General features: G+C 41.6%; 1 protein-coding gene across 1 annotated transcript; it reads right to left on the bottom strand.

Annotated features, from left to right (window-relative positions):
- Positions 1-10,227: 10,227 nt before the first annotated feature.
- On the bottom strand, positions 10,228-12,447 carry LOC122044096 (subtilisin-like protease 4). The gene has a single exon (XM_042604638.1). The coding sequence runs from the start codon at positions 12,445-12,447 to the stop codon at positions 10,228-10,230; it is 2,220 nt and encodes a 739-aa protein (XP_042460572.1).
- Between the last annotated feature and the right edge of the window lie 1,554 nt (positions 12,448-14,001).

Consider the following 14,001-nt stretch of genomic DNA (forward strand, 5'->3'; position numbering starts at 1 on the left):
AGAGTCCTTGGTGAGATTTGGCTTTTTAACTAAGGTAACAAAAGGCTCTTCTTCCTCCTCTTCCATGAGTGCGACACCCTCTGCTCGTCGTTCTTCTTCGGAAAGCAAGCCCAAAGTAGAGGGATTAGGATCGGATCGGCGAGCCAACAACCATTTCTCTCCAAGATTATTGATAAAGGACTTGGTCATAGCAGAATTCCTGTACATAAAAGCCGGAAGAATAGCATCGGCTGAAAGACAGAGGATAAACATCATTATCATAGAGATATGCCAATCAGCAAAGGCGAAGTAAAATAATTATACTCACCAAAGGAACTATCCAAAGGAGTGTCAATGTTGCCTATCCCGAAGGGAAACATTAAGCCCTCTTCAATTAGATGTGGCAAACTGAATTTCGCTCCTCGCAGTTTAGGTAAAGCAGAAGCAACAGAGGGATCGTTAAGAAGATCATGGATGTCCGGAAGTGGAGGTAAATCATGTATCCATTGGATAGGAAACGGAGGGGGAGAAGGGAGACACATGTAGAAAAATTTACGATACCATTCACCTTGAGGAGGAATGCGGTTAAATAGAATGGCCTTGGGACGAGACTGAAACTTGAAAACGCCAACATCTACTCGGCGAGGAATGAAGAAGTGATGAAAAAGACGGGGAGACAAGGGGAAATCCAACAGTTTTGATACCCCAATGAAGCTCATTAGAATAGAAAAAGATTGAGGGACGAGTTGGTTTAGCGAGATATCAAAATAACGGCTGACATTGCAGAAAAAAAGATGAAGGGGAAATCTAAAACCTTGTAAGACTTGGTCCCTGAAGATGGAAATACATCCTAGGGGGGGAAGATGTGGACCCTCATGAGGAGCAGGACGAGTGATATAGGAAGGAAAACCATAGGTTGCCTGTAAGTCCACTTCTTCTGTATCTGTGAGGTCAGAAGAGCATGAGAGAAACCACGCAGGAGAGGAAACCGCCATAGGGAAAAGCAATCACAGAAAAAGGAATCAAGGAAGAAGACGAAAGATGAAGAAAAACAAGAGAAAACTTCGTAAGCCCTTATCTTTCTTTTTTGCCTTGTGCTAAAACCCTTGAGATGAAACAGCAAAAGGGGAAAAAGGCGCTTGGAGTATCGATCGTCATAAATAGGTGATAATATTAAAGAATAAAATCAGGAGAAAAAGTAAAGTTAAAAAAGCCACCTCGGAAAAATGTGTGAGTTTCCTCAGGAGTATTCTTAGGAAACCCTGACAAGGACAAATAGAAATTAGTACAATAAACTATAAGTTTGAGGTGTTGATATAATAAAATGGAAGTTAAACGTCGGATAGTAGTTAATAGACGAAATCCGTAGATGAAAATCGGAAGGTTTTGACAAATCGGCCGAAATAAAGATCGTTTAAAATATATTGACCAAAGGCTTATTATAGTAAGGCAAATAATATACGTTATAATAAAACCCAGTGAGACTCAATTATTATGCGGAAAAAGACATATGCGGATACAATGGTAAACCGGTCGAGCAAAACAAATCGACCAATATCAAGGATAGCATGACGAAGCCGCGTTAAATCGGGCGAGATGTAACTAAGCTATAAAATATCGGGCGGTATTTATCAATCTTAATATATACCGGTCGATCATTAAGAAAAGACCCATAGGGAAATCTCGCGTTATAATAAACTAAATAACATTAGATACATTTACAGAAAACAGATATTCATCCTGAGAAAGAGTAAGATTTACAACCCAAGAGGAGTAATCAAAGTCACACGAGCTTCAGTACTGAATCGCAATAACTCGAACCTAAGTTAGAGTCAACTTAGGGTACAGATCAGGAGGTTTGTTTTCAATTAGTTTGCGTTTGTTTAAGAAATTAGGAGGAGGATCGCGAGATAAATAATGCTCTTCTTTTAATTGCTGAATCGCCCCTTGAGCTCCTGCAGTAAAAGCGGATAGAATGGACCTCACGATCGGTCTGTTGAACTCGGGAGATTCAATCATAGCCGTGGCTCGCTCCTTATAACGAACATCCTCGCCCCCTTTGTAGACTACCAACGCCATCTGAGAGGTTTTTAATTCATCTTCTTTGGCAGAAGCCTCAGCTTTAGCCGAATCAAGGGAAGTGGTCAAAGAGGCTACCTCATCCTCTTTCAGCTGTAAGGCTTTGAGCTTCTCAGTCAATTCTGCTTCATAATTATCCTTTAGCTCTCCAAGCTTGGAAGTCAATTCTCGATTGAGGTCCGTAACTGATTTAAATTTTGCCTGAAGGTTTTCAATTTGTACTTCGAACTGTTCCTTGGCGGCAGCAGAAAATGCAGTAGAAGACAATTCAACAACCTCTTGCTTTAGCTTGTCATTCTCCGATCTCAACCTCTGGTTCTCAGTATATAGGTTGTGCAGTAGTCGAGAGATACCCATATTTTCTAGCCATTGCTGGAAATGTAATGAAAGGTCATAAGATAATAGTTGAGAAATAAAAATAAGCGTTAATAAGCATACCTGATTCTCCTTGTGAGAGAAGTGATCAATTGCCTCAGCAATAGAAAGCTCTTCAAAAAGGGGACGAACTCCATCCCAAGAGCTGGCAAAAGAACCCCCTAATAATATAGGGAGAACAGGAATGGCAGAAGAACCGGCCGAGAAGGAAGAAGTAGGAATAGAGGGGGAGCAAAGACTAAGTAAGAGGAAGGCGAGGAAGGCAAAGACCCAGAAGTTGGTATAGATAAAGGAAAAGTAAAAGAAACATCTCCAGAGGCGCCGACACTAGAGAAAGGCGAGGCAGGAAAGTTGAGAGAAGGATAGAGCTCCGCCAGCGTCGGCTCATCAGAAGGAAGGTTACCTGAAGCAAAGCCTTCTAAAACCAACTCGTCAACAGGAAGAATGAGCCTCCTTTTTGAGGGAGGAGCCCTGGTTAGTTTGCGTCCTGGACGCTTGCCTGCGGAAACTTCAGCTATCAATTTACCCGAGCTGCCAGGAGACGTGAGCTCAATTAAAGGAATAGAGGTAGATGAGGAGACAACAGAAACCACTGGAGAGGTAACAGTGGGTATAGGATTGGGAATGATCTCTGCAGCAGGATCCTCAGGAGAACCTTCAGGAACCTCACGAGCCCCTGAAGAGCTAGGTACTTCGGCTAAGGAAGCCGGCTCTTCAATTGAGGGTGGAGGGGCGATAGCGGCCAGAAATTCGGCCTCCTTGGCACGAAGCAATTCTTCTTCCACGCGTATTTCTTCGTCAATCAAAGCATCATAAAAACTCTCCACTGTATAGAAAAGAGAAATAGTTTAGGCAGTTATAAGCAAAAAGAAAGGAACAAGATGTTACCTAAGGAGATGTGGGTATCAGGTTTGATGGGGCTTAAACCAAATAGGTACAGAAGCTCGACCTTCAACCACTTCGGGATCGAGAGTCGGTGACCTAATAACTTCTCACAATAAATAGGAAAAGAGGGAAGAAGATGAAACTCTCTAACGTCGGGCAAGGGAGGCAAGAAAGATTTCCAAGCATGAGACCAAGGAATAGGTCCCGGAAACTTTAAAAAGAAAAAACGAGATTTCCAGGCTTTGAGAGACGACGACATATCCCCAAAAAGGACCATTTTAGTTCGCGACTGGAATAAGAAGACACCAGGTTCCGAACACTTGGGATAGGAAAACATGAAGAAATTTTGAGGAGTAGGAGGAATATCTCATAGACGAAACAACATGTAAGTACCGCACAAATAGCAAAATGCATTAGGGGCAAACTGATGCAAAGGAATATCAAAATACCTACTTATCTCAATCAAGAAAGGAGGAATGGGGAACCTTAAGCCCCCTATTAATTGATCCTTGAAAAAAATCACGCAGTTATCAGGAGGAGGATGAGGTCGATCATTCAGTGTTGGGAGTATGATTCTATATTCCTTAGGAATTTCATATTGACGACGGATGGATAATCTAGCATTCTTATCAAAGACAGAAGACATATGGACATACCAAGGAGCAATTGCTTCCTCAGCCATGAACAAAGGTATATGCTAGGGAAACAATGGATTACTTACTGGAGACAAGAAAGGGGATCGTCGTGAAACGGTGAGCACGAGGACTGGTTGAAGGCAGCAACAGGAAAAGAACTCTAGAGAAGGAAAAAGGAAGGACGAGGTTTAAAAAGGAGACGAAAGGTTTAGGGTTTGAAAAACACACGACTGCCGTCAAATCAGGACATTGGTATCTCAGCATACGCTAAGGATCGCAATAGAAAGGCAAAAGACCTATGTGACGTGGCAGTCAGAAAAAGTATATGACATACCATCATAAAAACATTCACATCGGATGTGATAGGTCGGATCACGCTGGGGTTGGTAACGTCTCGGGGTACGTTTCTAAACACTCTCTCACCTGAAGGAGAACCAATCACTAGCCAAGAAGCTTCGAAAGAAGACATACATAACTGGGTATAATAAAATAAAAGGGATTGAACTTTTGACTAAGCCCAGGTTAAAGACAAAAGTATTTAAGGATTAAGATTTAGGTGAAGAATAGATTTCGAAATTAACGCCCTTATGAAATACAAACTAGTATTTGATCGAAATAATGTTGTATTAGCCGATATGATTTTAAAATTTGTCGTGATATGCCCATAGTTAAGACAGCCTCAGTCATGATTGCAGCATTACATTTACTCTTGTAAATTACAGAAAGGTTCCATAGAATCATTTAATTCAATACAAGAGTCCATGGTTACATTTAGAATCTGATCAAATACATAACGATACATTTTCCCTTAGAACAGTAAGCCTCAGGCAAATAACCAAGTTCACAAACACAAGTTCTCACAACACTTAGAAAATGTCAGTCCCATCGGATTCAAACTTACCATGGAGCAGAGATGGAAATATCCCACTTCGCCCAGGCTTGTCAAGGCTCATAAGTGACAATGTTTTGCCCGGGACAAAGAAAGCAACAAAAACAGAAAAGCTCAAGGGTGACGAGACAGGGAAACATTTATTCATTCCATGATGGAAAAGTAAATGTAAGAGTCACTTCCCCTCTCGAGCCCTTAAGCTCGGCTAGTGAAGCAACCAAGTATAGCCCAGGGGTAACATGTGTTGTGCCCTTCACACAGCACCCCTGGGTCATTTGGCTGCCCCTCTATAAGTAGTAAAAATTTCTCTGAAGATTCTTGGGTCCTTCAGAGCACCTGCATCTTTGGATAAAAGATCTGGACTGTGAAGCTTCATCTCTTAAGACGATCCCTTGAATTCCAGAAGTAACTGGAGCAAAAATCTCAATAAACTCATATATAGATCTCACCTTGTCCAACAAAAGTTGCCCCCAAAGAGGATGATCCACGACCATGGCCTCAGCAATAAAAGGTGGCAAGGAAGGAAAAGAACTGAGAGGGGTTGTGGGTGAAGAGAAGGTCGTAGCCCTATTTAAAGGAGAAAAAGGCTAACAGGATTGCTATACTTAATTTATTAAGACAGTGGTACACAAAATCTGTGAGGTCATTTCAAAATCTGGAGCAGAGTCACGGGTAGGAAAAGACAGAACCATACTTATGTCTAGTCAGTCGTCTACACCTCTTTCGACTAGACTTAAAGGGAAGGCTAGTGATATGGGTTAGGTTTTATGGGTCTCCCGATGAGGAAAGAAAAGGAAGGAGATAGTCTAATATTGGCCGAGACGTACCTCCCGGGTAAAGTTAGGTATAATATCGATCGGGATATACCTCCCGGGTAAAGCTAGTCTAATATCGGTCGGGACATACCTTCAGGAAGGAGATAGTCTAATATCGGCCGAAACATACCTCCTAAGCAAAGGTAGGGTAATATCGGCCGGGACATACCTTCAGGAAGGAGATAGTCTAATATCGGCCGAAACATACTTCCTAAGCAAATCTAGGTTAATATCGGCCGGGACATACCTCCCGGGTAAAGTTAGGTATAATATCGATCGGGATATACCTCCCGGGTAAAGCTAGTCTAATATCGACCGGGACATACCTCCCGGGCAAAGTTAGGCATAATATCGATCGGGACATACCTCCCGGGTAAAGTTAGGTCTATGTCGACCGGCGCATATCGCTCAAGCAGAGTCAAGCTAATATCTGCTGGGACATGCCTTCCAAGAAGAGACAAGATCGGTCGATTAACTTATGATGGGGAAATGCATTTGATAGAATATAATGACTCCAATCGATATAAGGAATGTTGGTGTAGGGAACTAATTACAGCAAGAGGGGTAAGATACCTACAGTGTGTAACTATATGACAGAAAATATATATTGTCTTGGCGGAAAATGTTTTTTCATATTATGTTGCAGGTACTAAACGACAAAGAAGGTACATCTGGGGTACGAAAAAAATTCCTTAAAAATCATATACCACAAGTGCACAGCTGACGTGATCTCATAACAAACTCTAACAAACCGGGGTCCACTTCATGGCTACGGAGGTTATATGAAGTGGTATAAAAAGGGGAATCCTCTCCGTTGGCAAGGTAAGTTTTGGAGAGGTTCACATCATCGTGTACATTGATAACCCTAATTGTCAACTACTGTTCATCTTCTTCTGCCTCTTTCTTCTACACTAGTAGAGATCACTGACTTGAGCGTCGGAGGATCTAGCCAGAGATTCCCACCCCGGTCTTAGGTCACTGATGATAGTGTTGGTTGATCTTTTGTGCGCAGGAAGTCTTGTAAGCTTTGGATCGGGGTTTCTTCTCTTCAGGTCTGGTTTCTTTCTTCGTCATCAGGTCTTCATACAAGGAAAACTTTCGGTGACTCTACTGTTTCCCGATCCGCTTTGGGTTTTTCGGATTGGCATTCGGTAGACATTATTCTTCATCAGCACGGTGGGTTTCTTTTTTCCGGATCTTCGTTGTGTCCAGCTTCTCAGACAGGATCAATGACCAAGGGTTGACCCAAACAGGACTTGATGTTTGGGAGAGAGAAGTCTAGTCAGGACTAGATGACTAGCAAAGGTAAGTCCTAACCAAAGGTTAGGCAAAGTGGAAGTCTCGGTAAGTGAAGTCGAGCCCTAGTGAGTGAAGCTAGGTGGTGGAAGTTCCGATGAGTGAAGTCGGGCCTTAGTGAGTAAAGCTAGGTGGTGGAAGTCCTGGTGAGTGAAGTTGGGTCCTAGTGAGTGAAGCTAGGTGGTGGAAGTCCTGGTGAGTGAAGCCGGGGCCTAGTGAGTGAAGCTAGGTGGAGGAAGTCCTGGTGAGTGAAGCTAGGCCCTAGTGAGTGAAGCTAGGCGGAGGAAGTCCTGGTGAGTGAAGTCAGGCAATGGAAGTCCTAGTGAGTGAAACTAGGCAACCCTAGGAGGTAACCCTAGGTTATACTTGAATTCTGTTAACACTGTTTTTATCTATTGTGCTAACTCAATATTACAGGGAAGTTCAGCTAGGTCGACGGGCTGATTAGGTAGCTGACACAAAGTCCAGATGGGTTGAAGGGCTGACCGGACGTCTGATAGGTAAGTGAAGGTAAGTCACTGGAGGGAAGTGACTGTGAGGACGCGTTCCCGGGAAGGGAACATTAGGCGTCGATCTGACTTAGATCCATTTCAGATACCTATGTCTAGATCGTGACTAGATTCCGGTCTCGAGGAGACGGAATCTAATTAATATTTTATTTAATGATAAACTGTGCTAACACTTTATTTTGCAGGATATATATTTGTCTCGGACTAAAATTTTCTTGTAGGAAGGAAACCGCTGGAAAATAAGGGTTCGGGTGCTCGGAAGGGATCCGGGCGTCCGGAGGTGAATTTTATCCCCAACGTCACTTCGCCATGTGGAGATTCCTGGTTGACTCGGCTACGTCATATTCAGGGCGTCCGAAAGGATCCAGGCACCCCGAACCTCCTATATAAGGAGGGTAAAGGCTGGAGTTAAGACAACAACGAACGATATGCTCTCTTGTGCTCCTGCGACGCTTCTCCGACAAAGTGCTTCGGTTGTCTTTTTCTTATTGTCGGTATTATTTTCTTAAAAGCAATTGTACTCTTACTTGTAATACTCATTTCGAATTACTAGTGGATTTCCCAACGGAAGCACTCAACGAGTGTGGACCTTGGAGTAGGAGTCGTCGAAGGCTCCGAATCAAGTAAAAAATGACCTTGTTAGCATTGCTCTTTCTTTTCGTTTATTCTTTCCACTGCATATTGTTTCTAAATTTTTTAAGTCGCTATTCACCCCCCTGCGAAACTCATCGATCCAACAACATTTTCGATCGATATTCACCCCACCTCCTCTATCAACTTTCACGATCCAACAGTTTTTAGGATCATATGTCAGGTAAGGGTAAATCCAAGCAGGTCAAAGGTGACCAAATGCTTGGTAAAGGGAAATCCTAGGGGAGTGAACCCAGGATGGTTAGATCCTAAAGAGTAGGCATTAGGTGGTAAAGTCTTGGATGCAAGTCAAACATAAAACCTAGTAGGTCAAATAGAATTAAAGGAGTGCGGCTAGATCCTAAGAGATTGACCCTTAGATGATAAACTTGGAGAAGGGAGCCTCATGCAAAAGATAAGTCTAGTAGATCAGATAGACTTACATAATTAAGGCTTATGTTGCTTGTTTGTTGTTGTATGATTTTTTTAGGAACTTGGAGCTGAAAGCAAAACATAGAGCAAACAAACACAAATGGTTGAACCAAACTTGACTCAGATTGAACCGGACCCAAACTGGTTTAATAGACCGAACTAACGGTTCGATAGACCGATTGGGTTCTGTTCCGGATTGCTGAGTTATTAGAAATGTTGACATATAAGTTGATCAGATTCAACTTTATGATGTGGATGAGGAAAATGATAACTCAGATGAAGTGGATAAAGATAAGACTTGATCCAGATATGGCTTCATCCAAATAAGAGTTGATCCAGATATGACTTCATTCAGATGAGGATCTGATCTAATTTTATAAGAGGAGACAAAGGCTCTACATTCAAGATAATCATTCTTCCATTATTCTATCTCTATGGTTCAAAGAAAAGACGACAAGGCGAAGCTTTGCGATCGGGGAAGATCTAGGAGGGGTGCGTTGCGCTGTGCTCGGGACTTCTAGATCAATCGTTAACTAAGTTTGTTTGTATTTACAAATCATACTTTATCTTTCTATTTTTGTGATTGTGATTTAAATCAATAAGTGGTTTCTCCACCTCCAGAAAAGTTTGGAAAGGAGAAAAACTAGTGGGCAGGCGCCTCCCGTACTTAAGCCTTTGACGTATTGACCCTGGGGGTTAGGAACCAAGTAAATCCGCACATTTGTTTTCGTTCATTATTGTTTTTATTATATACCGTTGCGACTAACTTTGATAGAACGAACATGACAAAATGAGTAAAAGAAAAGTGACAAGTTAATATTCACCCCTTCTATCGATGCCACCGGTCCTATAGTTACTTGAGGACTATAGAGAAGACAACGTGCCAAAGAGGACGACGTCAACGATCGAGGAGAGAGATCGATGAGATAGGGGAAAAGTTGGGCAGGAAAAATCCAAAATTTGCAAAATTAATGACTGAAATTTAATTATGTCGCTAATTAGAGACGAAATTCAATTTCTGTGACAAATTTTATGATGAATTTTATTTTTCGTCACTAATTTTGCGATGGAATTAAATTTTCATCGCTAAATAAGCGGCATAAACAATTAGCAATGGAAATTTAATGACAAAATATTAATTATGTCACTAAGTTGTGTCTGAAATAATATTCGGTCACTAAAATTTAGATTGTTAATTGTAGGTTTTTTTGTAATGTAGAAAATGTATGTAGTTATGCGAATAAGATATGACAAAAATATATGAAAATGTATTGACCCTAAGTCCCCACTTGAGTCGATTAAATGAGCTAAATATATTGAGATGCGAGCCAAATATGTTATGTGATTCAATCATTCAAAGTGACAAAGCATGGTGAAAGATGAGATTGATTATGCCCACAAAAGTTGATCAAATAGATTAGGCAATAATTTCTAAAGAGTGAGAATGTAAAAGTAAAATAAGGTAGCTTGATCTATTGTTCGAGCGGGCCCAGAGATATTGCAAAATTATTTTAATAGTATAAGAAATAATTACAAATAAAACAGACTTGGATTATAATTTAAAATATTTAAAAAGAAAAAAAAAGGATAAATGCTTGTTCATGCAATATTCATAAATTTAGATGTATATACATGAATAAGAATATGATAATTAATATACATATGGGTAATTAATAGCTTCCTTTGCTTTATATATATAATCATCACTCCAAGATGATGGAGATTGGACTTCTGACCACACTCCTCGCCTGGGAAACCCACCTCAATTGCCCTTCAACAGTTGATGACGACGCCCCATAGTCACTCCTTCGCTTGAAACTAATCTTGAAGCTCTTCTTCTCATTAACCTTCTCGAAGGTTAAGCTTCTCGGAACTACACGTGCTGAAACCACGTCGGGCACGTCCAACTTTGCGTAGTAAGTTGCTGCTACCTTGCCGACGTTGGTCACGGTCCTTGTGAAGGTCACCGTCCTTGCCTCATTCGTCGGCAATCGGACGGTGATGGAAGGATAGTTGAGCTCTCCTTCTGGGATGCTCTTGATCGACGAGCAGTTGATTTTGCGATGGACGATGATGCTCACGTCGGAGACACTGTAGCCAAGGCCGCAAAGGTATGGATAATAGTCCGTCGGAGAGATGTCGTAGATGAGTCCCGGGTCAAGGACCTTTAGAGGCATGACGTGGCCGGCTCCCACTGCGAAGAAGTCGGCTGGAAGGTTCCTCTCATCAGAGATGGGGTTGTTGGTGTTATCTTTTACGTAGGCTGTCGTCATTATGGCAGATTTGATAGCTGCGGGCGACCAGTCAGGATGGACTTTCTTGATAAGGGCGGCAATGCCGGAGAGATGGGGGCAGGACATGGAGGTACCAGAGATGACATTGAATTTTTGTGTGTTCCAAGCAGCAAGGACGCTGACACCAGGGCCGGTGATGTCGGGCTTGAGGATCCCCGGTGTATTTTGGCTAGGCCCGCAGGAGGAGAAGGAAGTTATCGTCGGAGAGTGGGCCACATGGGTAATGGTGCCTTTGAAGACAATGGTGGCTGTCGGGAGGGAGGATGAGTTGATGTAAGCCTTGATCTTATGTCCAAAGGCATAGGGAATGTGCGACGCCGGCAGTACGTGGAGATCGGCAATAGTGCTGTAGGCGTCTTGCGGTGCATTGACAAGCACCATGCCAGCGCCACCTGCTTGCTTGACGACTTCTCCCTTCTCAATCCGCCCGTTGATGCCGCGGTCACAGAGCACAATCTTTCCCTTCACGTCGATACCGTTAAGGGAACCGTTGAGACATAAGGTGGAAGTGCCGCCAGGGAACACGAGAGGATACTTTTTCGATGAGAATCCCTGCGGCTGGTAGATGCTCTCGCCATGGAACTCGCTGCCGTCGCCAAGCTTTACGGTGGCCAAGAACTCACGATCCATAGTGCTGGCCGCCACAGTGAATAACCAGGGTGCGTCATTGGATACGGTGGAACTAAACGGCCCTGAGTTGCCGGCCGAGCAGCTGACGAAGACTCCCTTGCGCATGGCGTTAAAACCGCCGATCGCAATTGGGTCACGGTAGAATGGACCAGGGTCACTACCGAGCGAGATTGAAAGCACATCGACACCGTCCTCCACTGCGGCATCCATCCCAGCGAGTATGTCATGCCCTTGACACTCATCATTCATGCAAACCTTATAAATGGCGAGATGCGCAAGGGGGGCCACTCCAGCGGCCTCTCCCCTGGCTAGCCCGTACACATTAGCATGCTTCACGAAAGCACCGGCGGCGGTGCTAGACGTGTGAGTACCATGGCCATCGTTATCAATAGGTGAATCCGTCGATCCGTTCCGAGACCGATTATAGTTGACGAAGGATCGGGCGCCAATGAGCTTATTGTTACAGGACTGCTCGGCCGATGACGATGCGTTCCCTAAGTCGCAACGGCCCTTCCACTTGGGTGGAGGAGGTGGCATGCCGCGGTCACTATACGAAGGATGGCCAGGGGTGATGCCGGAGTCGAGGACGCCTATGATGACGCCTTCCCCCATGTTGGTCGCGTTCCACACACTGTGAGTGCGGTGGCGCAGTCCCAAAAATAGGGGTGTGTGGGTGGTCAACGGACGGTAAACCAAGCTCGGAACGGCACGCACAAACCAGTCGACCTTCGACATGGCCGCCACATCCCTCTCCGTTAGCATCGCCGAGAAGCCGGTCATAACATTCCGATAAGAGTGTATAACCCGTGCTGCCGCATCATCTTCTTGGATCTCTAATGTTCCGGCTAGAAGGAAGGTGTAGTAGTCTCCATCATACGCGGAAACATCCGGTTGAACTTCGACGTGAACAATGTATGCTTTAAGCTCTTCGTCACAGGAAGCCCCTCTGGTGAACAAGAGAAAAGAAACAAAGAAAAAGAAGAAAAAGATGGAGGTCATTGGTGTAGTAATTGAACGCCACTCTTGTCCTTGTGGATGATTTACAGAAGAGAAGAGGTGATTATTTATAGTATCCAATTAGCAACAATTCGGTGTGTGATTTGTTATTTTTGGTTTAATTTGACAACAAATTAGAAAAACTTACTATAATTATCAAAATTTAAGCATTATGATCCGTGGTTTTGAATATCGCTCTTGTCCTTGTAGATGATTTACAGAAAAGGAGGTGATTATTTTTAATTTTAGCAACCAACTGACATTCGTTACGTTAATGATTCGGTGTTTGATCTTGTAGTTTCCTTTGATTCGGCAACATCTAAGGATAATCTAATTAGCAATGTGATTTATTATTTCTGTTTAATTTGACAATAAATTAGGAAAACCTATTATTCATTAATTGTCGAAACTAAAGCATATCGATACATGAGTTTGAAAATCAAAATAAAAATAGAAGTACAGTACTTCTCAAACTTCCTCGTGGTTTAATTTTGTTTTTTAAATGTGCTTTTATTTTTTTAATGATTCAGGTGGGTATATTTCACTAGATTAATTTTGAAGATAGATAATTTTTTTTCTTAATTCACCTATTAGGTAAATCGAAAGCAAGACTTATCTACATTTAGAATTTAATCACTACTTAGTTATTTGTCTTATTTAATATTTAAATTTTAAATCTCTTTATGCTCCTCTAAATTTATTACTACACTATATATTGTTTTAATTGGTTTTTTTAATTTTATTTTTTTGATAATTTATGTATCAGAGTTTTCTATAACTAATTTTGAAAATAGACTATTACTAATATTTTTTGAGATAATCTAGCAGTGCTCGTCTTGGAAGAAAGCGATTGTCATGACCCAAAGATTTTCTTCTCTATAGCAGAGATTGTCGTCTTGCTCGGACAATATTTATCACTGTATAAAAAATTATAAATAACATCCTTGAGGATATGTGCACCAAATTGTACAAACATAAATATGTAATATTTTATTTAGCATAAATGATGAGTTATTATAAGAATCAATAAAAGGGAAATTTAGTAAAGATTATATTTTTCCTCCAGATTAATAAAAGCTATATGAACAAAGATGAATTATTATAAGAAACAATAACCCATTTTAGAGGATATCAGTAAATGATATATTTATTATAGAGTATTTTTGGGATTAACACTCTACTTTGTATTTTGTAACCTGAGAAGTTTGGGCAAGTATGAATCTTAGTATGAATTTTAGATAAAGAAGAAGAATTGACGATAAAAGGGAAAATCATAATCACACATTTGCTTGACATCCATCTAGCAAATTGGACTAGAATCAGCCTCAAATCAATCGAACTGCAACTCACACTATCAAGTTTCATTGCAAATCTTTTTTTAAAACATATAAACCAAAATAAAACCAAATCCAAAACTGAATTAAAAATCAGAACCAAAAGAAAAGAACTAAAATCCATAAGACAAAATTCAGAACCCATAATTAATAAAATTGTAACTTAGAGACTAAAAATCAAAAACTCAAGAATCAAAACACATAATTCAAAACTTAAAATACA

Source organism: Zingiber officinale, chromosome 2A (assembly GCF_018446385.1).
Source record: "Zingiber officinale cultivar Zhangliang chromosome 2A, Zo_v1.1, whole genome shotgun sequence".
Lineage (NCBI taxonomy): Eukaryota > Viridiplantae > Streptophyta > Magnoliopsida > Zingiberales > Zingiberaceae > Zingiber > Zingiber officinale.